Source organism: Pseudomyrmex gracilis, unplaced genomic scaffold (assembly GCF_002006095.1).
Source record: "Pseudomyrmex gracilis isolate BER0280 unplaced genomic scaffold, ASM200609v1 scaffold_63, whole genome shotgun sequence".
NCBI lineage: Eukaryota > Metazoa > Arthropoda > Insecta > Hymenoptera > Formicidae > Pseudomyrmex > Pseudomyrmex gracilis.
Window position 1 is genome coordinate 183123 of NW_018020647.1, and position 24933 is coordinate 208055.

General features: G+C 42.9%; 1 protein-coding gene across 4 annotated transcripts; it reads right to left on the reverse strand.

Annotated features, from left to right (window-relative positions):
• Nucleotides 1-301: 301 nt before the first annotated feature.
• LOC109854344 lies at nt 302-24321 on the reverse strand. Of its 4 annotated transcripts, none has more exons than XM_020427340.1 (4): nt 23653-24321; nt 4793-4997; nt 4292-4426; nt 302-2988 (listed from the first exon to the last, which is right to left on the reverse strand). In XM_020427340.1, exons 2-4 carry the CDS (start codon nt 4987-4989, stop codon nt 990-992), a joined length of 2331 nt encoding a protein of 776 aa, XP_020282929.1. In that variant the 5' UTR covers nt 4990-4997; nt 23653-24321; the 3' UTR covers nt 302-989. The 4 variants fall into 4 exon arrangements, with proteins under 4 accessions (XP_020282929.1, XP_020282928.1, XP_020282927.1 ...); XM_020427339.1 differs by lacking the exon at nt 23653-24321 and adding an exon at nt 8158-8880; XM_020427338.1 differs by lacking the exon at nt 23653-24321 and adding an exon at nt 6128-6263.
• Nucleotides 24322-24933: the final 612 nt, after the last annotated feature.

Genomic DNA, 24933 nt, shown 5'->3' on the forward strand with positions numbered 1-24933 from the left:
ATTTATGGACTTATAAGAATTTATTTCGCTTTACAATATAAGCGTGCTTATAAAATAGTCTTACATGTCGCACAAAAGAAGACAATAGCACGAGTGTAGGACGGCTTCGAACGGTTGCGGTTAGCCCACTTAGCGATGTGTGACAAAAGATTCAACAACTCAACAACAAAAAGAATCTCGCATCTTTCCGCGCTTCGGACAAATTGAATGTTCGAGGGATTATTTATTTATTGTCCAAATGTGTTGTTTTTTTTTTCGTGCTGCGCGCGCACACACAGCACATTATAATATACAAATATAATATACAATCCGTCACAGAGATGTAAAAACAAGAGAAAACATATTTATGATTTAACAAGAGTATATAAATAAAGACTAGATTTCGCGTTAGATCAATGTATTTAAACGAGTAGTTGCTTAGAAAAATAGCGACGTGGCGACGTCGGTATAGTTGCAAATCTCTTTTTTTTTTTTTATACCACTCCAAATGCATCGCAATTTGATTGTATAATCTAAAAACAAATTATCTCCACACACACACACACACACACGCACACACACGTACCCACTTCCGATTCCAATATATGGCGAGCGCGAAATCACTCTTTGGTTAAACCGTTCTCTATTGCGATTTTATGTACATTCCGGTCTCTCATCTTTGGCACCAAGCTACGATCGAATTCGCCTTATCTTCGTGACACGATGCTATTGTGAAGAAATTTATCGAGTGCTTTAAATCATCTTCGATTTTTGAAATCTAGTTACGTTAGTGAATTTATTTACTTTTTTAATCGTCACATATTTTTGAGACACACCGAGATAGTGAGAGATAACTTGAAAGACTTTGATTAAACTTACAAAGAGTTTGAAAAAAACTCTTCTCAATCACTGGACAAACTTCCACAGAAAAAAAAAAAAAAAAATCAACAACAACGTAGAAGCACTGCGCGCATCGTGTCATGACTTTCGTTCGTCGCGAATGTCGGGTTTCACGTAAGGGGTAAAGTCCGATGATCCTCCACGAAACTGTTCGGCACATCGAGCAGATTGGCGCGAGGAAGCGGAGAGTGAACGAAAGCAGCGTCGCCGTCGACGTCAACGTCGGTCGCGTCGCCGTCTATTACAACGTCACCACCGCCAGCACCAGCACCCCCGCCGCTGCTTAATTCGCGTACGTTACCGGGCAGATAGTCCTTCCAGCTTCTGAACAGATACCTGGTGAATTTTCTAAGCTGCCGAAACTTGCAGTAAGTAGCACCTTCCGCGGATTCTAGCTGTTGCGTCTGAATGAGAAAGCCCTTCTCCTTGAAAGTCTGTTCAAGCTTCTCTCGTTGCAATGATTTTCTGGTTTTTCTTTTTCGCCGACCATCGTCCTGGCTGGCTGAGTTTCTCTGACACACCGCAGGCGGTTGTATTCGCTCGCCAGCGGCGTTTAGAAAGGTTCCGGTGGCGGATGTGGTGCCAGACTGACCCGCGGGTTGCTGAAGAGCTTCTCTGGGAAAGAACTCGTAACCGCGCATACTTTTGTCACCGGTGCCGCTGTAGTAACGAAAATTGCCACCCGAGTCTACGGAAAGACTCTTTTTCTCCTGCAGACTGGGTTTGGCGCCGCCGGTGAATTTGAATTTGCATATGCTCACTTCCGTAGCCGGATTATTATTGTTCTCGGTTGGCATCGGCGGTATGAATATAGCGGAACGCTTCCGTTTGGTCGGCTGACCTTGTTGCTGATTCAAAGGCGCGTTTCTCTTCGGTCTGGGCGACGGCGGTTCGGCGATCGTCGCGGACGTCGTCTGAGACGTGGGCAACGGTGACATCTGGGGTGGGCTCTTTGACTCCATTATAGAATATATCGACTTGGGCACGATTTTTTGCTCCTTCGGCGATTGATCTATTGATCGTGGTAGACACTTGTCGTTCTGAGCCACCTTTTGATAATACAGCAACTGGGACTGCAACGCCATCGGATGAATAAACACACCGGCATTTGGCCAGTACACGAAACCGGAGTTGGACGCGATCATCGGATTGATCACGTTGTTGTTGTGATTGACGAGATTGTTGTTCAGTCGATGAGCGATCGGATCCGAATAGTTGACCGGTTCCGACGAGAACCTAGTTCCCAAACACTCGACCTCTTCGCCGTCACTAGACGTCTCGCTCTTTACCTGATCAGATTGGTAGACATTTCCGTGTTTTCGTAATAATCGAATTTTGAGCTGATTGAGATCTCTGATACAGAGATTCAACGGTTCGTCCTGTTCTCGCGAGTTTTCCGATAGAGCGAAATTTCGTCGAGTTTCCTGCGTCAGTCGTTTCTCCAATAGGCTGCTAATCCTGTTCTGAACGTCCGTTCTCTGAAAAGGCACGTGAGGAGGCGACACGCGATCCCGAGGGTCTTGCTTATCTTGCGGCGACAATCTCTTCTCCTCGTGACCCGGCATACCTGGAAGTATGGTGCCGTAGTTTTTGTAGATTAAGTGACAGATATCGGCCTTTTTGGGTTTTCGGCCACGTCTCGGTTTGCTGTTGTCGAGAGTGATCTCGCCCATGTACGGAAGATCGGAATATTTCATTGGCGGTCTGCTGGACGTCTGCTGCGACTGTACTTGTTGCACGTTGGCGTGATGATTGGAATAGGGAGTGTTGTTACAGGTCTGCGAAGACGCGGACGTGATAACAGATCGTCTGGCGCCGGCAACTTGATTGTGGCCGACGGTCGTAGGACATTGAGACGATGCGATTTGCGGACACAACTCTTGCTGCATTGCCGCGATTCGCTGCAGCCAACCGTGAACATCGGCGATTGGACTCGGAGTAGATGTTGAGCTGGTTGGCGCTGGACTCGACGCTGCCGGTTCGACGACACGCGGCGGCGAGGAATTCAGATTTTCCTGAGCCAGCGACGCTTCGTAATGGTCCAAATATTCCGGCGGCAACGCCTGATGATGAAACTTGAGTTTCCATCGCGATTTCCTTCGACCGCGACTGGAATATAAAAATTTCACAGTCTGACATAAAAAAAAAAAACTCTGACTGCTATAGGCATAATAATAATAAAATAGATAATAATTAATTAATTAATTAATTAATTAATTAATTGTGTTTTTTAACAAATAATGATTCAAGTATAAAAGAATTAAAAGATCACATTTTGCGAATATATAGATTTTTTACACCGAAAAAATTATATTCTTGTAAGTAGAAGATTTTATACTTAAAAAATCTTCTTAAAGATTTTAGATGATATTCTTCCGAAATTAAGAATATATTCTTTATTTAAGAATATATTCTTTATTTAAGAATATAGTCTTTTTCGATAGTGAGATATATATGTTTTTCTATAGAGGCTTTTTGTATTCTAATCAGTATATATTCTTATCAATATTACTATTTAGAGAATTTTCCTCTTAAAATAAGAAACTCTTCTTGGCACCTATTATAAAATATACTTAAAGTAAGTGGGATATCCTCAAAACAAGAATACAATTTTTTCGGTGTACAGATTGCTGTTGTACTTCGAGAGACACGTTGCCACATAGAAAAGATGACATTTAAAGTAGAATGCGTTCACGCGGCAGTTACACCGGCGATATCGCTCTTTCATTAACGCCAGTGACTGCATTCCGGACCACACCTTTAAAGAGAGAGATATAGACGCTTCGCGTGCCGCGCGCGGTACATCGCCTTAGCTTGTATGCAGAGAGCGGATGCGTTTCGCGCTTCTTCTTCTGTAACAAGAGCGCAGTCAGGTTTAACTCTTAATGAAATTCACTAATAACGGTAATCGGTTTTCTCTCGCGGTGCGTTTCGCCCTAACGTATATCCGTGAATCCTTTTTTTCCCGCGCGCACTCAGGCGCGCGCTTCAACTCGCTCGACGCGAACCAGTTTCCTGGCGCCTGTCTTTCTTGCCAGTTCGACGGCTGCTTAAAGCACTTTCCTGGACATCGGCCGGTTTTAAGTTAAAGACGTCGTTAGCTGTGTGACAAAAAAAAAAAAGATAACCCGAGTTGCGCCGTTGCCGCGAGTCGCATCACTACGTGACAATGTACAAACCGTTCAACGAAACACGCACGTTACGCAGCTGCATCGTGTAAAAATACTCTTTATTTTCGAAAAACAAAAGAATTCCGCTTCAGACGACAGAAAGAGTTGTAACTCTGTGTTTTATTTAGTTAAAAAAAAATATCACATCTTTTGAATCCTCTCCACTCACACGTGTTTCGAAAAAAAAAAACAAAAAAACTTGCAGTGCGCGATGTAATTTTGAGAAAAAAAAAATAAATCACCTGGATCGTCCTCGGTTGCCGGGATCTGGAACAGTTAGCGTCGGATTTTCCTCCAATCCTTGAAGTTGATGATGAACGTGATGTCCGTGCTTGTTGTCAGCCGAAACCGCGGCGTTGCTCGCGTCCGCTTGCGGGCTATCAAACCACAACAAGAGATTTTCGACATTCGGGGCTATCAAATCACAAGAGAGTTTCGACATTCGGGATTTGACTCTCCCCCTCCCCCTCCCTCCGTCAAATTATTATTAATTCCCGACCGGAGAGAGAGAGACAAGCTATGATGCGGAAATTACAATACGAATCAATAAGAAGGAACAAATCGTGACGTGCTGTTCGAATTTGACCGACGTATGTCACTACGGCATACGATCAACAAAAGGCGAAAGAAAGAAATCGATGCGTCATCTGATTTGATTTACCATTTGTCGAACTGTTATCAAGCGTGATATAAAAAATACAATTAATGTCTTACGAGAATTCAAAGAAGGATTCACAAGTCACCTCAACGTATTCGCGTCGCGACTCCGCTCCTCTTCCTCCTGCGGCTCTTGCTTGACGGCCATGTGGATCAGAGGTGGCAACGGGCAGTGTAAATGTGCCGAGTGGTGATGCAAATGATGTTGCAGACCAGCGCCGTCGTTAAGACCAACGTCTATCCCAATAGACTGTGCGCGCGGCACGACTTCCTCGGTCTGCATAGTGCCCCCTGGAAATTCAAAAGTCGCACAGGATCGCTTTTAGAATGTCGGTTCTTCATCACGTACGTGGCTACAAACACATGTATTATATAAAAACAGGAAATGTATAATGGCCATTTGAAGCAAAAACACTGGTGATAACGTGTGTATGATAGAGACATTACTTTATTCAAGCAGGTGACATATAGAACGTTTTCGGCCTTAGATTAGGCCTTTATCAATATATATATATATATATAAATATGATGTTCTTGAATTAAAACTTATACAAGTCACATGATTACAATATAGAAATATTAAAGTAACTGAGGTTGTATTATATATTTAACATGTATTATATTTCGAAAAATGTAAATCTGATGTACGATTTTTTTTTTTTTTTTTTTTTGTACTGAAATCCAGTTAATTCTTTTAATTATCGAACGTAACGCCTAAACGTTGTTCTCGGTCGATTTTTTTAATTAAAAAAAAGAAAAAGAAAGAGCTAGAAGCAAAGCCGGAAGCATTCCGTCGCGCAACAGTCTCGATTTTCTTATTTTAGCATACGAGAGCCAGACGAAAGGTTGCGCGTGGGTCGCAAAACCGGAGATTGTTTCCCGGTGTGCGAGCGAATTGCGGAATAACTTCGTATAACTATAATGAAAAAAAAAAAAAAAAAACTTGAGCGTGTTGGATTATAACGTCGTTGCGCGCGCAACGTGGCAAATTACCATTACGCAGATGTGACTAGCGTGAGAAATGGCAGAAACCAAACAAATGTTCGCACACAAATGGATAAACGATAAAAGACCGCGCGCACCTACAGACCCGCGGCTCTGCCGCGTTGCACCATCGAACGAGCAGCAGCCGCGTAGGCGGTTGCGTGCGTGTCCGTTCAAGGCTTCGAAATCGCACAATAGCGAATTGCGAGCACCACCCGTTATGCGCGAGAGAGATCCGCTTGGAAACACTTCGCGCCATCCTATATACATAGAGAGCGCGCTCGCGCGCACCTGTCACAATCGCGTGATAAAACTCATCATCAAAAATTTCCGAGTTCGTTACACCGTCGTATATATATTTTCTACGATTACACACGACAACAGTTATTCTCAACGAATATATAAACGCGCGTATATTGTCTCTGCTTGCAACTTACGAGAAAGTCCCAATTGCTCAAAGTCAATTTTTGACAAGTAAGTAGATAAGTTTTTCAGAAAACGTTGCATAACATTTTTAGTAACCGCGCACCGTGAGAATCATCGCGCGATCAACCGGGATCAACCGGGAGAGCAAAGACGTCAGCAGTTTGGCGGCGGCGATGAGAAACGAAAGAGGTTAAAAGGGAGAAAGGAGACGCGGAGGAGACGCAGAGAAGAGCGCGTATTATACATACTGCGACTTTGCAGCATCGTCGGATAAAAATATTCATGCGCGAAAATAGAATCGGACACACTTCTACACCCAACACCCGCAATTCCCTGGCCATACTTGGTCTTAGTCGATCAGGTTTCACGACTCCGGTGTGAAGAACCGCTTGAGAGACGCTGTGAGTGATTAATTCATAGGTCAAATCACGAGTTTTCAGAGATCGTTTATTAAAAACTTTAATAAGAGAGAGATTTAAAAGTCACTTTGTAAAACCAACTCTTAAAATTTTTTGAAAAAAAATCGAGAGAGAGAGAGGAGAGAGTTTCAAGTTTCACGTCAAGATTCTCGTTGTGTCGAGTTTTTCGGTTCGAATGTAAATTTTACAAAACTCGCTAAATCTAAACAAGAATGTTGAGAAGGATCAAATGATGGAAAACTGATCCATATACGTCCAACAAGCAAGCGTGACAAAAAAAACGGAGACAATTAGCGGATGATATTAATATCGATACGTGCGGGTGGTGTGGCACATTTTCATTGAAGACCAGTTATAGAATGATGCAGGCACAGGCGCGTAACTACAATTTATTTTTTGGCTATTTTTAGCGGTTGGCGTAGCGCCACTATTTTCGGTTCTCTCAAATTTCTCACTCCATATTTAGGATTATGGTATATCAGACGCTTATGCTTTTATGATCGTTGTCGCGCTTTTGAGGAACTTCTTTTAACATCGCCGTTTTCTGTGATTGTTTTATTCAAAAAAAAAAAAAACAGCAATCGTGCGATTAACGACAAAAATGATAAAAACTATCTTCTCCGAAGAAAGATACGCAACAAGCTGCTCGCAAAAATTCCGCACCGGATAATTCATCGTGTTTTATTTAAACGTCACGATATTCGCGACTTGGTCGTATATTTCAATTAAGCCGAGCATCGAATTGGAGGTCTGTTCTTTTTATCTGAATCGGCTGCGCTAGTTCAGAGTTTATCTTTTTTCAACTCTACGTTGGAAAAAGAAAGATAAAAATCTGAACTAGTATAGCCAGTTCAGGTTAAAAGAACAGACGTGCTTAACGAAGTTTGTTCCGGAGGAAAGCATGTGTTTCTCGCGTTCTATTGGCAGAGGCGCAACTAGGTTAAAAACGGAAAGTCACAGCCGCAACACTCGAGAGAGATTGTGTCAAGGTGACGCAATGGCCGGAAAGAAAATCCCGATGGGTAAAAAAAAAAATATTGTGCGAGCGATAAACCGATTATTGCAGAGTAAAATATTTTTCAACCTGCGCGCGTGCGCCTCGCCATCTCGCGCTACACAGTAGTATCGCATGGATTATTTCATTTGTGCGTGACGCGATCACACGCTGTGTGTACCCGTGGACCGTGATCCACTGGCCCGATTGTGACATCGCATAGATCCGTAATTACATGTAAACACTTGCGTGCAAAGTCGCGCACCGATGCAAACGTTGTGTCGCGTCCCACACGTGGTGAACAGGTGATCCGTAAACTAAAAACCGATCGAAAAGGTTTTTGACCCAAACGCGGTCTCTTCGAGATTGAGAGAGTCCCGTCTGACATTTTTACGAATACGTGAATATATTACACACAAAAATCGTGGGATATTTTTCTCATCTCACTTTTTACGGACGCAATTCGTTCCCGTGATGTGCGACGCGCCTCGAGATATGAAAAAACTTTTTTTTTTTTTGTCACAATTCGATATAAGTATTGACATTTTTTTGACTTCGAACAAATACAGGAAACAAATTCGGGAGAAACAAATATCTTCAATTTTTTTTTTCTTTTCTCATCGATTACCTGTGACGGGAAAATTGCTTTCCGGCAACATGTGAACAACGTGTTGAAGTTTTTCGGCAAATCTTCGTTCCTGAGAAAAAAACTCGCGCGCGTTCGATCGCACTTCGTGCGCGTCGAATTGTTTTCTATTTCAATAATTCACACGATTATCGATTTCGCCGACTCGATCGAGCCGAATGTGACACGATAGTTCGTCGAGCACACGCGATCGATCATCGCACAAATCACGAACTTTCACTGTCAACCGCGATCGACTCGACTAATTCCTCGCGCTCGCCCACGCGATCGAATACGCTCGCGTGATTCCTTGGCAGACGGAGCGGAATATCGAGAGATAATTTGAAGACGAAAAAGGAGAGGGAGAAGAAGAAGAGGGAAAGAAGAAGCGTATGGATGAACTTCCACTCGCGCGAGGAAGAGAGAAAGAAAGAGAGAGAGAGAGAGAGAGAGAGAGAGATTGTGGAGATCGACCGCGAAGAAAACCGGGAAGGCAATTAGAGACGAAAAAGAAATGTAGAAGAAAAGACACACGGGGAAAGGAAAAAATAGGACCGCGATGAGAAACAGAGCGGAGCGTTTTGAGTCACTTTTGGCACTGTTTAAGAGCAAGAGCGAAATGTGAACAAGCGAAACGTTCACACCTCCGTCGAGGGACGGAAGAAACGTCGTCGGCGAACGGACGTCGACGTCGTCGACGAGGATGACAACGACAACGTCGACCAACTTTCCGCGGGCCAAGAAGAAGAGCGAGCGGGGGCGCGGGTGTATATTCTCGATTTGGGCGGATGGAAATCTGAGATTGCTCCATATTGGGCTGTGCGCCGCGGAGGTGCTCTGTAATAGCAGAGCCCGACTTCTTCCCTCTCTTTCTCGCCCTCTCCTCTCTTCTTCCTTCCCTTCTTCCATTACTTCTTCTTCGTTTACTCCCTCTTTCTCGCTCCGCTTCTCACTTCACGTGCGTGCGTGCCTATAAGTGCGCACGTTTTACGTCTGTGTGTGTGTGCGCGCGCGCGCGCGTGTGTGTACGTGCGTGCGTTGCGACTTCCCTGTCCTTCTTCCACTCTGCTTCCCTCTTTCTTCTCTTTTCTCTCTTCCCTTTCTTTCTCTCATACGATCCACCAGCTCTCCTATGTATGTATGATGCGACTAACGAGAGAGTTTATATTTAACCCCGCGAACCACCAACGAGAAATCGAGTCGCGCGCAAGCCACTTTTCTCGTACTTGGTCTTTCTCTTCTTATTCTCGGACTCTCGCTGTTTGTTACATCCAGACTTGACTCTCGCGAGACAACCTCGCAAAATACGTTTTCCTGTTTTAAACGATTAAACTTTTTTTTTGACCAGTAGATTTTCCCGGCAAGATTTTTTTTGGTGAAAAAATGAAACAAGCAAAGTGAATTAAATGAATCACAGATCTTCTTCGTCATGAGTAAATTAAGTTGCAATAAAAAGCGATACAATAAACGAACACGGTATGACGTATAATCCTATATATACACCGAAAAAATTATATTCTTGTAAGTAGAAGATTTTATATTTAAAAAATCTTCTTAAAGATTTTAGATGATATTCTTCTGAAATTAAGAATATATTCTTTATTTAAGAATATAATCTTTTTCGATAGTGAGATATATATGTTTTTCTACAGAGGCTTTTTATATTCTAATCAGTATATATTCTTATCAATATTACTATTTAGAGGATTTTCCTCTTAAAATAAGAAACTCTTTTTGGCGCCTATTATAAAATATACTTAAAGTAAGTGGGATATCCTCAAAACAAGAATACAATTTTTTCAGTGTACGCACGAATGTTGAGACGATAATGGGTGCGATGTTTAATGTTGCGAGCTAATCAGATCAAAGTTCTCTGCGATTATCACCGGAAGTCGATGAGATAATTAAAATATAAATTAGATGTTAATATAATAATGTGTAATTTTTTAGCAACACGAGGAGTTTACACACCAAAAAAATTATATTCTTATAAGTAAAAGATTTTATACTTAAAAAATCTTCTTAAAGATTTTAGATGATATTCTTCCGAAATTAAGAATATATTCTTTATTTAAGAATATATTCTTTAAATTAAGAATATATTCTTTATATATAATTTAAGAATATATTCTTAATTTGAGAATATAATCTTTTTTGATAGTGAGATATATATGTTTTTCTACAGAGGCTTTTTATATTCTAATCAGTATATATTCTTATCAATATTACTATTTAGAGGATTTTCCTCTTAAAATAAGAAACTCTTCTTGGCGCCTATTTTAGTATAAAATATACTTAAAGTAAGTGGGATATCCTCAAAATAAGAATACAGTTTTTTTCGGTGTATATATTGGACAATTTTATCTTCGTCGTCTATCTACCCCAGAATTAAGATCTTTCTTCTCTTACGAGATGTCTGTGATAACGTGCGAAAACGAACGACTCTGTTAATCGACGCGTATGTAAATCCGATAAAAAAAAATCGTTCCGTCACAATTTTGCAGCCGGCTGCCATTGATCGCGCTTGTCGTGCGCGTTTTTCGAACAAACAGCCAAGGCAAGGCCGCGATATAATACCGACGACGAGCACCACCACATTCGCACGCAGCTCGCCGGCTGCGCGCGCCAGCAGGCCGATAAGTGCGCTAACGAAGAGACAGCGTAATCCAACATAACGCGCTATCTCTCGGGTTAATGAGCCTTGAAGACCTCTCCTCCGCTGCTCCGGAGGAGAGATCATTTCAAGTTTCCCACAGTGGCGTACCGGACGACGACGACGCAACGCGCGCTCCAACTTCTCTCCCCTCGCTCGCGCGAGTCTCCGCGCGAGTATCTCGTAATGTGTCTAATTTATTACTCCCCTATGTAGCGCAAAGCGGCAAACGTATATTTCGGTCGCGCGCCGGATTATTGGCCGACGTATATATTCCGATATATTCCCGTCGAGTCGAAAACGAAGCGCGAAAGAAAACATACCGGATCGAAATCGAAACGAGGCGCTGTTCAGTGGCCTGAAAAGGTGCGGACTTAATTAATGAGATTATTATAAGGATTAACCCCGAAAATTTGAAATGCGAGGCTCTAATTGACGTTTTCTCAAAGCCGCGTTCGCACCTGTCTCTCTTTCTCTCGCCTTTTTCGTCTCTTGTTTATCTCAATAATAATAATTATTATTATTTTAATTATTACTCTCTACCGCAAATGTCCGTAGAGATAATAGGTGACAAACGTATGTTGTTGCGGCGAACGTTGCGTTGCCCGATTGGTTGGCAATCAATAAACCCGCCACTCCGCGAGAAACGACTCGAACATATAAAAAAATGACTCCGTCAGAACGTGAAGTTGAAAGTATAGTTGTTGACATATTACCTGCTAGGTATTGGGACACGTCGGGCAAGTAGGCGGAGATTGATTTAACCTATACGGAATATAATATACGGTTCTGTGATGCCGCGAGATGCCAGAGAGACGGGGTTCACAAAATACCACCACGACGTCGTCGTTCACACACGAAAGAAAAGAATTGCGCGCTACACAATGGGACGATACGTTCAGATACGGCGGCTTCGATTCGCCAACAACTAGTAGTTAGCTTGTTATTTAAAACCTTAAACCATTTGCAAACCGTGGGGATTTGTATCATGTTCGCGAATATAATAAATTATCGCAGGCAAATGCCAAGCAATACGCGCGTCTTGCGCAACAACGAGACGCGCGACCTAGATCATAGTCTCAAAACACCAAAGCTACCATATTCCGCGAGAGAGCGGAAGTTCGCTTCGGCGAACGATGTTGATGAAACAAAACTGCTCTGTCGCGCGTGGGCGACGATTTTGGCGCTTAGGTACGAATTACCATAGATATCGAGGATAGTGCATATGTAAAACTGATTGCAGGACAACGCGACGATTCCGAAGGACGCTCGCCGGACGATGCAGAAGGCGCGGGAAGGTACGTTTACACATAATCTCGGGAATATATACATAATGGATCCGATTGATCCTTGACGGCTTGATCGAATGCAAATGTAGTCTCTATTCGTGGGATATTTTACCGTGACGGTGAAATAAATCAACATAAGAACGAGAGTGAATCGAGGTTTTAACAAGCATATCAATAAAGCAAAGAGAAATTCTTCTTCTGCTCTAAGTCCGTCCTCTCACAATAATGTCCGACAATAATTGATTGTTTCACCGCGCGTTTATCTCACACGCCTAATTGCTTTTTGTTGGATCGCTTTAATCGCTGTTATTAAAGCGCGTTAATGTGGTAAGTGACAAATAATAATAATTTCTCTCGCGAAGAAGCAGCAACTCTCTCGTTCTCGCGACGAGATAGTTCACGCGAGTAAGAGATCCGAACATCTATGAGAGTTCTACTCTGTTAAGTGTGTACCTCGCTCGCTTTCGAAATGTGATGCGAAGCGAGAGATGTGTGATTCAGCTAAAAGCGTGGATTCGAGTGCAAGTCGCTTCACGTGAGAAGACACCTGAGAAAGAGAAAAGGAGAAAGAGGATTTCTCGAGGCGACGATAGCCACCTTACAGCTAGTCCAATTGGTTCGCCTACGCTATAGAAATCTGAAAGGAATATATATATAAGGCCGTCCGCCTATAATACCGTTAAATTGTTCGGCGTGTTCTTTTCCTTATGTTCAACGTACGTTTATACGTTTTTTAATTTGGCAATGACGCAACCGTATCTTACTTTGGGTGTTGTTCGTCGCTGAAAAAAAAAATAAAAACGCAAGCCCGTTTTATCCTCAATAATAAAGATTGAGATAAACGCAATTAAGAAAAATAAATAAATAGCGACGAACAAATTCACGTGGGGTCGAATCGGTCAAATTGTTTATTTGCAAATTATGCAAATAAAATTAAATAATTCGGGATAACAACTCGAGAAAGCGATAAAAATTTAACACTAGATTTAGACCAGACCAGTCATTTTGACTGGTCGTGCAATTTCAATTCAAAATTTTTACTGCATGTAACATTTGCTTTCCGAAATGATGTTATGACTTTTGTAGCTATAAGTAGAGAANATACATTTTATGAACTTAATGTTACTTTATATATATATTCGTAACAAATATATTTTTTGTATTTTTTAATAGGTATATTTAAATAGCTGGTATATCTAGTGTTAACAAAACTTCCCTATCGTTTTGCTCGCGTATCAACGCGTTTAAATTATCAGTAGAAAGTATTATTAGAAAATAGAGTGTGTGTTTTGAAACACACACGCTGCATAAATTAAAATTCTCCGTGACGCCTGGCGAGATCATGTTTCGCAACATCACCTGCACGATCAGAAACGAGTGGAAGAAATTCTCTCTCGGCGCAACGTCAAAGATGTTATACGCAATTGCATATAATCGTGAACGTCGTTTCTCTCTCTCTCTGTCTGCGCGCTACACATTTTCCTAGTTTACGGAGCGTCGAAGGCAAGTGAAAAGAAAAAAATTGGTTAATTGAAAGCGAATCACCTATGCGGACGATAGATCTCGCTCGAGGAAGAAATATCCACAAGAAAAGCGGTAAACGCGACTCGTATATACGTCTCACTCGTCAATCGCTTCTCTGGAACTTTGATTGGTTGATCCGAGGGCCGACCAGTTATAAAACTTTTCCAGTAGCTGGAATATATGTCTCCGAATGCGCGAAACGGCAACGGCTTTGGCGCAATGGGAGAATGTGTGCTCGCCCCGTTATTCCCCACCATTTCTGTTTCCATCGCCATCGCTACGACATTCGGCGATCGTGATTGGCAGCTCAACCTGCTAAGATGTGTGGAAATTTATTGCGTCTCATTGCGTAAAACGTTAAAGCCGCGTTAAAGATAAGTCAATTCATTCATCAGCCGATGAATGTTTCCGACAGAAATGTTCCACTTTTCGCGGACACCTTCACGCGAATAACTAAGTTATTCAGGCGACGAGAGATTTTCGTATCGAAAACAAACTTTCGGGACGGTGTTAGACGTTTGAGAGTTATAAAGAGCTTATTTATCTTATAAATAAACCTATTACTATGCTATTAATATGTAAAGAAAAACGAGACGCTGGTACGTTAATAGAGGAGATTTAATCGCGTGAAACAACATTTGCAATTTATAATTGTCTGCCGCACTCGCAAATAATTGTGTTAAGTACAGGGGAAGAGCGGCGAAGTAACGGACGGCGATTGGCAGTTCCGCCGATGTGAAAATTCTCCCACTCGGAGATAAAGCCCTCCCTTTCGTTCGCGCGTACGTGACGATTCCCCCTTCTCTTTTCTCGTCTCGACTTACGTCGATCGGCCGAGATTGAGTGCAAAACCCTCCTCCAGTCGCCATATCCGCTAATTCGAGAAAATATGGCTGTATCAAGATCGTTAGCCAATTTGATCATGGCTACCTGAGCGCTGCGCGACGCCGACGATAGCAATCTCGATCGGTCGCGCGCCCGCGGACATAATCGGATTTAATTAATTTTCTCGATAGACAAAAGATTTCAATATATCGGTTTGAAAACAAAAAAAAAAGACACATTGCTTTTCGCGTCGATCATCTCGACAAAGGTTGATGAATTGATTAATATTAGCTATTGTGTATTGGGGTTACACGCACGTTCGCTAAAGTTCGTTACAATATATTACAAAGAGGAAGAGAGAGAGAGAGAGAGAGAGCTATGAAGCGCGCGCTAGATTTTATATTTAGGACGGTACCATGTAACTCTAGAACTACTGAATTAGGTTAGAACGAAAATATCCGCACCCACGCTACGCGATGACGTTCTCTCGGTCTCCATGTTTCGTGTATTTATTTATTGCCAAATTCTCTGAGACTTGCGACAAAAAAAATCCATTGGTTCGCATTGGAACAAACGACAGGGTTCTTCGCATCACGTGCGTGAAACAATTGCAAAAAAAAAAAACGTTCCAAGTCTTTCGAATCTCGCTTTACAATAAAGCGCGGATATTTAAACTTTCTTAAAAAAAAAAAAAAAAAAAAAAAAAAAAAAGAGTGGGAGAAAAAGAGAGAGATAAATGATCCGCCAACGTAATTACGAATTCCGCAACGCGGTGAGACGCGCGTTTGCGGCGATAAGCAAATATAAGCCGCGCTCTCTTAATTAAAAATGATGGAAAGGGAATTTAAAGACAAGCGTGATGCACCGGATAAAGCATGCGCACCGGTGTCATCGATCATCGGATCTGTAAACGACTTTCGACGCTCTCGCCGTATCTCATTATTTTGCACCCGGAGCAAGAGACGATCTCGTCTCGGGACGAGAACGGTCGCAATTAGAGAGACGGAGTATTGCGGACAGAAGGAGAATTGAAAGTGTCATTAATCAAAGCGAAGCAGAAACAATCCTGAAGAGAATGATCGCAGAGCGGTTACCGAATTATCAACCGAATTATAATCAATTATACATCGTTGCCACTTGCGCAATTACGGAGTCAATTAGAGTTGCGGGACACTTCGATATGGTGCGATATCGGTGCGATCACCGAGACCGATGAAATAATTTATTGATTAAACGGTCCGGCTTCTCCCCAAGACGCGAGGAGGTTAAAAACGGCCGAAATGACTTTACGTAATCGGCGAGATAAAGTGATTTACGGAGAGGTTTTCCTCCGCTTCGAACCAGACATTGAAAAAGATGACGGTTTCATCCGGTTCGCGATTCGAAGAAGTGATTTTTAATATTCGCCGCAATGACTAACGAGCTGACGTAGCGCTCATTCATCCCGCGAGCGCGGGCACACTTGGTGGTCAATTTTTTTTAATATTGTACACGTACATATATATCACACACGTGTACAATTTTGAATTATGAAAACTCGAAAGAGTGTGTGCGAAAGAAAAACGTCTCGGTTTCGGATTCTTTACGCAAACTTAGTCTCCGTTTCAACGTTTTAGCCGCACCTGTTTTAATTTTATTTTCGGTAGCTTATCCATCCCGACTACGTATAGGAGATGTAACGCGACTCCGTTCGCTCTGCTACGAAGTAGGAAATTTATATGATCGCGCCGCGCATGATCCAAAAAAGCTTTTGATTCGGATCATTCGAAACAAATAAAAACGTTTTTACGTAATAAAACGTCTGAAACTTTATTCGTACAATATATATTTGTGAGTTGTTTTTGGTTTTTTACGACATTCAAATAACTTTCTAATTATTATGTTACAACCTCCTCGGTTTGCCGCGCAACAGCTCGTTTTCGACATTCGCCGTCCCCGGACAGATTACAGAGCGCTGGTGGCGGAATTACACTTGAACAGTGGAGAAGAACGAATTGATACGAGTGGTCGAGCCTGTTGCTAGCCCATATATGGACCAGAGTACTAAAATGAATTACCCGAGCCAATGCGGGGAGAGAAGACCCGCCATCGAAAGATACTGGATGAACTGGTCCCATTGAAAGGGAGCCATTTCTCGTCTTGCCTCGCTGACTTCTCATTTCTTTTTCGCGTTCATTCATTAGACACGCACACACACACTCTCTCTCTCTCTCTTTCTCTCTCTCTCTTACGCTCTCATTCTGAATTACTAAAAAACCTGAAAAAAAATTCAATAATTAAACAGAACGCGATATAAACGCGTTTGTCAGATGAAAAAATTCTGTTTTTTGCTTCGAGAATTGAAATATTTTTTTTGCAACAAGTGCGAGAAAGTAAAAAGACCCAAAGTGTCATTAAGTGCGATCGTTAAAAGAAATGGCGATTCGCGACAATTTGCTCCGTTGTATAACACGCGACTTTTTTATCACTTTATGTTAAACGCATAACGGAACAACCGTAATTTTCTTTCACGGATTTCTCAACTCGGCGCATAAAGATACGTATGTGTGTACACGTGTGTACCTTTCACGTCATCTTCTACACGACGGTGCGCGCATTATCTCGAAACAACTTACTTCTCGTGTCGAATAAACAAATACGCGATAAAATACAATTTTTTTCTTATCGACGACGCGACGTTCACGAACTTTTATCGCTGAAATTTACGATCGTCGTAAGACGATCTCCTATACGGGGGATCGGTACATTTGAACGGTCGACCGATTGTGTAAAATCTCATCGAAAATAGATTCGTAAACGAAGAGAATTCGATATGAATTCGTTCGCGTCTCTCCTCGTATCTCGATATATAGAAAATGAGAATCTCTAGAATATAGATCGCGCTTTTTTCCCGGTGTCCCGCACACGTCCCGAGAAAGAGCAATGCAGCAAATTGCCTGTAATTCCACCCACGTGCTCTTACGTACGTTGTCGCGCAAGCTATTCATCAAACCGATCTGGGTACTTAGGTCTCGCCCAGTACAGGTCTCGGCCGGTCGAGATAAATGCTCGTAGAAGACGAGCCGATATGAATATACCTGCGTTACGTGTGGCAGTACGTATAAGCGGCCCTTACTCCTTATAAAGACACGCCTTCGAGCGGAGAATAACGACCGGACGCGGACGGATCGAGATCCGATATAAAGTCGGGTTCGCGATCGAGTATTTATGCTATGTCTCGTGGTGCACGCAGCGTACATCTTCCCGCAAAAGAGAAAGAGAGACAGGAGGAGGCTGCGCGCGATCATCGTATCTGCCGATCGCCATCTAATTCGACTTCGGTAAGCTCAGCTCTCGCATGAGGAACGCAAAATAATATAAAAGAAACGATAACGAAAAAATGTAAAAGGCGCGGCTATATATAGACGGCGCATGTAAGAGAAACACATCTATATATATATATATATAAGCTGTGTAACAGCTCGAGTCGCCGCGGAAAAACACTTGTGGATTTCTAATTAACAAATCTGCTGCAATCCGAAACATGTTGTTCGACGTTTTGAGATCTTTTAAATATCGCTTTGTTTTGTAAAAAAAAAAAAAACAATACTCATCTCTCCGAGAAAACGGCGAATTTCATTTCGCAGCCTCCGCGACGAATCGTCGCGAGATCAGATTACGAGAAGCCGCGGGCTATTGTTCTCGCGAGGGACACATTGTGCAGTGGCGATGGGATCTGACAAAGTCAGGAAATCTACTACGAGATACGTCGCGTATAGTCACGTCGCGCGAGAAGCGGCTACGTGAATGAAGCCTCCATTCATACGAAGCCGCTTCCTTCAACCCCCTCGCCGCTGTTTCGCACACAGGATGCTCGCGCGGTGACAAGAGAGAGACGACCGTGTGAGTGTGTGAGATGACACACACACACACACACGCACGCGGCGGGACGCTACTACTATCGTCGTAATCGAAGCGCCGTCGCCGCCGCCGCCGCCGCACACACGTGATCGCCATTGTCAATCGCCACGAGAAGATGCGCGCTCGGACCCTCGAGGGTTTTATTTTCTCCGACTTTTTTTTTTTTTTTGCGCTCGTTCGTCGCATCCACCTCTCGCGAATACCGGTCTCGCGCGTGTTCCCAGGAACTCGTCGATGCACGCGCGCCACAACACGCCACCGCTTCTCATTCATTCTCCGCTTCGAGAGACGCGGATCCGGAGGCTCACCTCACCGGAGTCACTTATTCGCCGAGTCGGATACACCGAGGGATCCGAGTAAGAAAACGTCGTCGTAAATCCGAAGATTTACTCTTATTGTGTGGTGACACTATCGCAGCGGTCGTGATGTACTACTCATAGAATCGACGTGACGGCGTTCGCGTGATCAGTCACCGGAGTGAAAAAAAAAAAAAACAAAAACAAAAAAACAAAAAGTCTCATTCATAGACGAGGTGGTTTCTTCTGGCGATTGCCAGTCGTGTCACGCGCGACATAAGTCTAGGATCAGTCGAAGAATCTCAAACGCCGCAAGAAAACTCGTCCGGAAAGATGTAGCAGAGCGTATCCAGAGAGAATACAAGAAGATTCGCGTCTTCGCGGAAAGAATAACACCAAGGCGAAGTGGCGCCGCTTTTAAATCAGTCTGTCGCGATACGCGCTACACTTCGTCGTTATTGCGGCGAACACTTACTCCACCGGATATATGTATATCAAAATCGTAATCGCTTGTTTCTGATGAGAAACATTATCTATATTTGAACGCTCTTTGGACGAAATTCTATTTCAGTTAACACACTAGATATACCAGCTATTTAAATATACCTATTAAAAAATACAAAAAATATATTTGTTACGAATATATACATATAAAGTAACATTAAGTTCATAAAATGTATTCTCTACTTATAGCTACAAAAGTCATAACAAATAAATCAAAAGGCAAATACGAGCAGTAAAATACAGGTTGGTCGTGTATAAAAAGTTGTCTTTATTCAATAAATAGACGTTTCGGTCACACAAGTTTGGACCTTCTTCAGTATGAAAAATTAAAGTTTAAATAAGAAGAAACATTTTTTTAGTACACTACATCACTGACAAATAAATGAAATGATGAAATGTCATTTCATTTATTAAATTATAAAATATTTTCATTTTATTTATTAAATTATAATAATCATTTATAAATAATTTATTTAATAAATGAAATGATGAAATGTCATTTCATTTATTTGTCAGTGATGTAGTGTACTAAAAAAATGTTTCTTCTTATTTAAACTTTAATTTTTCATACTGAAGAAGGTCACTTGTGTGACCGAAACGTCTATTTATTGAATAAAGACAACTTTTTATACACGACCAACCTGTATTTTACTGCTCGTATTTGCCTTTTGATTTATTTGACTATTTCACGAGTGATGAATTAAAAGTCATAACATCATTTCGGAAAGCAAATGTTACGTGCAGTAAAAATTTTGAATTGAAATTGCACGATCAGTCAAAATGACTGGTCTGGTCTAAATCTAGTGTTAATTTGCGCTTTTTTATCGCGTTCGGTTTTTACAACCGCGAAAAAATTTATTTATTTAAATGTGTGTTGAGGAGTCCTCGGGTTATTCAAAATTTATTTATTTAATTCGATTTGCGAAACGCAATCTGCGTAAAAAAAGACGATGTATGCGCGTCTCAGGGCTAACCGACTCTCCTTTATTATCTTGAAAACACACACACAAGACTCCGGGGCTTAATTAACCACATGCTTCATGCACGCTCTCTCCCCTCTCGCGGCGTTAAAAAGTTCGTAAATTAACAAGTTCACTCGCAATTACGCGAGCAATCGCGGATCAGGTCTGATTTATCAGCGCCAATTATCCCCGCGGCTCCGTGTGTTCCTCGGTTTCGCTTTTGAATTCCATTTGTTCCACACACTTTCTAAAACGATCAATATTCGACCGCACAAACATTCGTGTGCGGATTCGTGCGCGCAATTTATAGATCGCGCGCGTCCACGTCGCGAATTGATCGTCGTCGCTTCGTTAACTCATGTTTATTCGATATAATTCCAATCGCAAAGGATCTTCCTCCCGTAATTGTCTGAAAAACAAAACAAAATAAAAGATCGAGTAGAACGTAACGTACTTCTCTCTCTCTCTCTACATTTGCAACTATCCGTGTGACACGCACGGATTACAGCACACGTTGGGACTTTGTTTTGTCAACTGTCATTATATGCGTAATGCAACACATTGCGGCGTATCCAACTCTCTTCCAGCAAAAAACATATTTTTTTATTTTTTTATTTTTCCTCGTCTCTCTTTCTCGAGTACTACTTTCGTTTGAGCCATTATAAAAGTGGCAGGTTACATCAAACGACACTTTAAGTCTTATTACACCAGCGTGTCCGCATATGTCATCTTGATCGTCGTAAATCTCCGAGGCGCCTGTGTAATATCATCTTGTTCACGTATTTATATAATCTTTCAATGGGAAACAGGGTCGCGCGCAGGGGCGCGATCGGGACCGGCGGCAATCTCACCGCGCGCGCGTTCATCCCGGCTTCAAACAACAATCTCGTTCCCGGCTCGGTCGGGTGCTCGCGCGCGGCGAAACTATAATCAATTCTCATTTATGCGCACGCTTCATCGTCGTTTCGGAGCCGTCGTTTTTAAGAAAGCTATCATAAATTATCCGGGACGTGCGTCTCGTATGGCGCAAGTTGTAAGTTGTAAGTTTTTTTTTTTTTTTCTCGGACGTGCGGTTGTTTTGTATCACGCTTTCGACGAGAGCGCGTCGACGAGTATGAAGATGCAAAATAATCGACAACCCACGCGCGGAAATTAGAATACACGTTCGCGTGTTAATTTATGGGAGGAAGGATTATTACGCGGTGCGTAAAAACGCGCGTTATCACACCGCGTTGTTCTAAAAAGTACCGAGAGAAGTTCTTCGGACCGAGATCGAACGATTGAATGAATATTCAAACTAGAACGCTCTCGTTGTCAGTGATTTTAAGTCAGTGTTTTTTTTTCACACTTCGACTCGCAACGGTCAAAGTTCACGAGTTGGACTTCGAATTGCCGCATCATCCCGTGTTAAATAACGGCCCTGTGCCTATTTTCATTTGTTCTCGAATCCGAAAAGATGTCTCGATAGAAAGAAATTTTTGAGCAATAACGAAGTTTCGTCGATGACGTAAATCACTATATATATATATATATATATATATATACTTTGACGAGCTGTCGTGTAAACACTACGTGCGATAATGAACTATCGACATTTTTCTGTTTTTTTTTTTGAAAAGTGAAACTTGTCAACAACAATGCGATACTGTACCGCTATCTCTGCGTCGTTTCGGATGCTTATCATATTACGCACTACGTATTCCGAATCAAGTTTAAAACAACATATCGTTTATGCCACTGAAATAAACTGACATTACGCTGAAAATTAAAATTAAGATTAAAAATCGAGATTCGGTTCTCACACTTGTAAATCAAGATGCGAGGAAACTGTTGTTTCTCGCGCGCGAAATGCGACATTCGTGTGCGGTGAAGTTGGCTTTTGTGTGCAAAAAAAAAAAAAAGAGCGAACGATTTTGCTCCGGCACCACTCGCGTTTCTCTCCTGAAAATGACTTCATCCGCGATTCCAAGGACTTGGCCGTGAGGAAAAGGCAAAAAATCAGGTAGTGATCGTGAGGAGGAATGCGCGAGGTAAGGTCGAAATGATAGCTCGGCAAGTCTGCTGCGACAACGGTGCGCGTTAATTCGAATATGGTATGTAATCGCGGTGTAGTCGTCGTCCTCCCGAAGAAGATTTTACGCGTAGAATATTCTTTCGAAAAAACACGGGAACGCGCGCGCGCAAGCGTTAAGAGATTATGCTAATGCTCGTACGTCGAGATCGCTATCCGCGATACTTAACCCAAAGACCTCATCGTCTCTCTCTCTCGTGTCTCTCGAACTTCGCGCGCGCGCGCGCGCGAGCGGTCTCCGACGGCGCGTTAAATTCCTGCGGGTTATTTCTGCGCGGGTTATAAGCGGATCCCGTGCGGATGTTACGATGGCCCCGGCGATTAATTGCGGCGTTGCACGAGCGCGAGTTTCCATTTTTATGTAAGTAAGTAAGTCCGATCTTGACCTTCCCACTCGTCTCGGAGGTTGCTTCTTTGTCGTTATTGTCGTCCGTCGTCGTGCAGCAAATAAAGACAATTTGCTCATATACGTGCGTTAATAAAAGACACTATTTTTCATCTCAAAAACGTTTGTTCTCTCTTCTAACAATTCTCTCAAATGTGACGTACAATTGATACAACGTTCGTTGAATGTTTTTGCGTTTGCGACAACTCGAGCGAGAACAGGCGCTACCTAGGATAGATAATTTTTCGAGAGAGAGCCGAATCGGTTTTTGCGTAACGTCGCTCGATCGCGACACGATCGGCGCACGATCCTTTCTAGAGATCGTAAATTACGACGGCCATTATCATTCCGTTCGTAGTTATGAGAGTGCAAGCCGCCAGAGATACATGTTACGGCCGATACTCGCGCGTCTATTGTGCGTATTGGTCTTGATAACATAATAACCACCGTCTGCAGGCTCGATCGAATTCTTGGCTCGCCAATAATGACAAATGTCTTCATCGCCGACTTATATGAAAAACGATCGATACGTGTGTGTGCGTGTGTGTGTACTCGCTGTGTGTCTCGACGTATAGCGAGAAGGTAATGCAATAACTTTATATATCAAGTATAACTTTATATATACTCACTCACGCTTGTTTTCCATGTGACTTGTCAAATAAATAAATAAATAAAATTCAAGTTAAACGAATCAAATATCTAATAACAAATTAACGGATTTTAGAGATTACGAGAAGATGTGTCGCGCCGGAGTCAGAAAACGCGCGGCCCAAAGAATTCAATCTAACCACGAGTGATAAAACCGCGCGCGCGCGCGCGCGATATACCGGATGCGATCAAATTTCGCGGAACGCACACACGGTCGCAGATATATGTGACTCAGAGTGATTTCAACTTGTTCCGTCGCGCTGGCGAATGCAAAACCAGAAAATTTAATATTTCCTCATGCGGAACGCGCGCGTTTCTTGGAAGTGAATTCCATTTAATCGCGACTGATTAATATTAACAGAAATAAGGAGCGTGTGTGTGCGTGTGTGTGTGTGCGTGTTGTGCTCTAAAATTTGCTTTATTTAAAAAAATAGCGCTCACCATTGGATAGGAATCCATAACGATCCTCATTCGAGTTTTTTTCCTCTCCGCGAACTGCGAGACTCGCTCTTCTCCGCACCTCGTTATTTTCTCAACGACGAAGCGAATCGGTCGACGACGCGTCGTCGCGATGACGCGCCGCGCGACGCGTGCATGCACGAGGGATGGCTTCGCGCACACCAGTCTTCGATTGCGCTTTGTCGGTCCATTCGATTTCCCAGAAAACGGATCACACTCGAATAGAGAGCGCGTGTCGTTCACCACCGGCTTCACCGATACATCGAATTTTTAATTTGTTGACACTTTGCACCGTCGATTTTTGCGCGACACTTTTCAGAACGACGTTTTCCTCAACGACATTTTGTTCCGAGAGAGAGAGAGAGAGAGCAATAATTTTCACGACCGTCACAAAGGTGACGGTGTCAGGTGACGGTAGCGCGCGTATTTTTAAAACCGCGCTTCTCTCGAATCCACGACGACGACGTAAATCGAGACGATAGTCGCGTCGCGTCGCGCGGGCGCGTATTTTTGAAAATTGCGCTCGACCACAATTTTGCGTTTTCGACGGGTGCGCGTCTTCGATCGGCGGATCTACGCGTCACACATATCTTGCGCTCGAGGAGGACGGGATCGACGGATGCGACAACGAGGCGGCGGATCCAGCGACGACGATGCGAACACGACGAGAACGGGTTAAGCGCGCGCGGCGGCCGATGTGTCGCGCGCTTCGAGCGTACGGAGCGAACTACTCCTCGTGCGCTTTCGCCGGCATTCGGACTCGCTCAGCGAAGCTACGCGCGTCTTGTTCGGTCCAGTGCGCGGGCGGATGCAAGCGGACGCGGCCAACCGCAAATCGGCGGGATGTGCGAGAGAGTTGAGACTCGACGCGTATTATACTCGCATACAATTCATCTCTTACATTCGCTCTCATCTTTCGATGAGCTCTCCTGCGGTTCGCCGCCGTTAATTAAGAATCGGTATGGAAAATGCACAAATACATACTCTCGATCACGATAATGACAAAACATTTTACATCTAAAACGTCTTTTACACGTACATCGTACGCGTGCAACTATCTTTCTTTAATTATTATCAGACCGATCTCCGCCGCGGAATTTTTCTTCACACGAGTTTCGCAAAGTTGCGTTTAGTAATAAGTCAATCGTCGCGCTGAGAGTCGCACGAGCATATAAGCGGCATAAATCAGCATTAAAACCGCAATTATACGTCGTATGTAGTAACAACGGCAATCGTTAACGCAGCGACGTTCTGAGACAACCT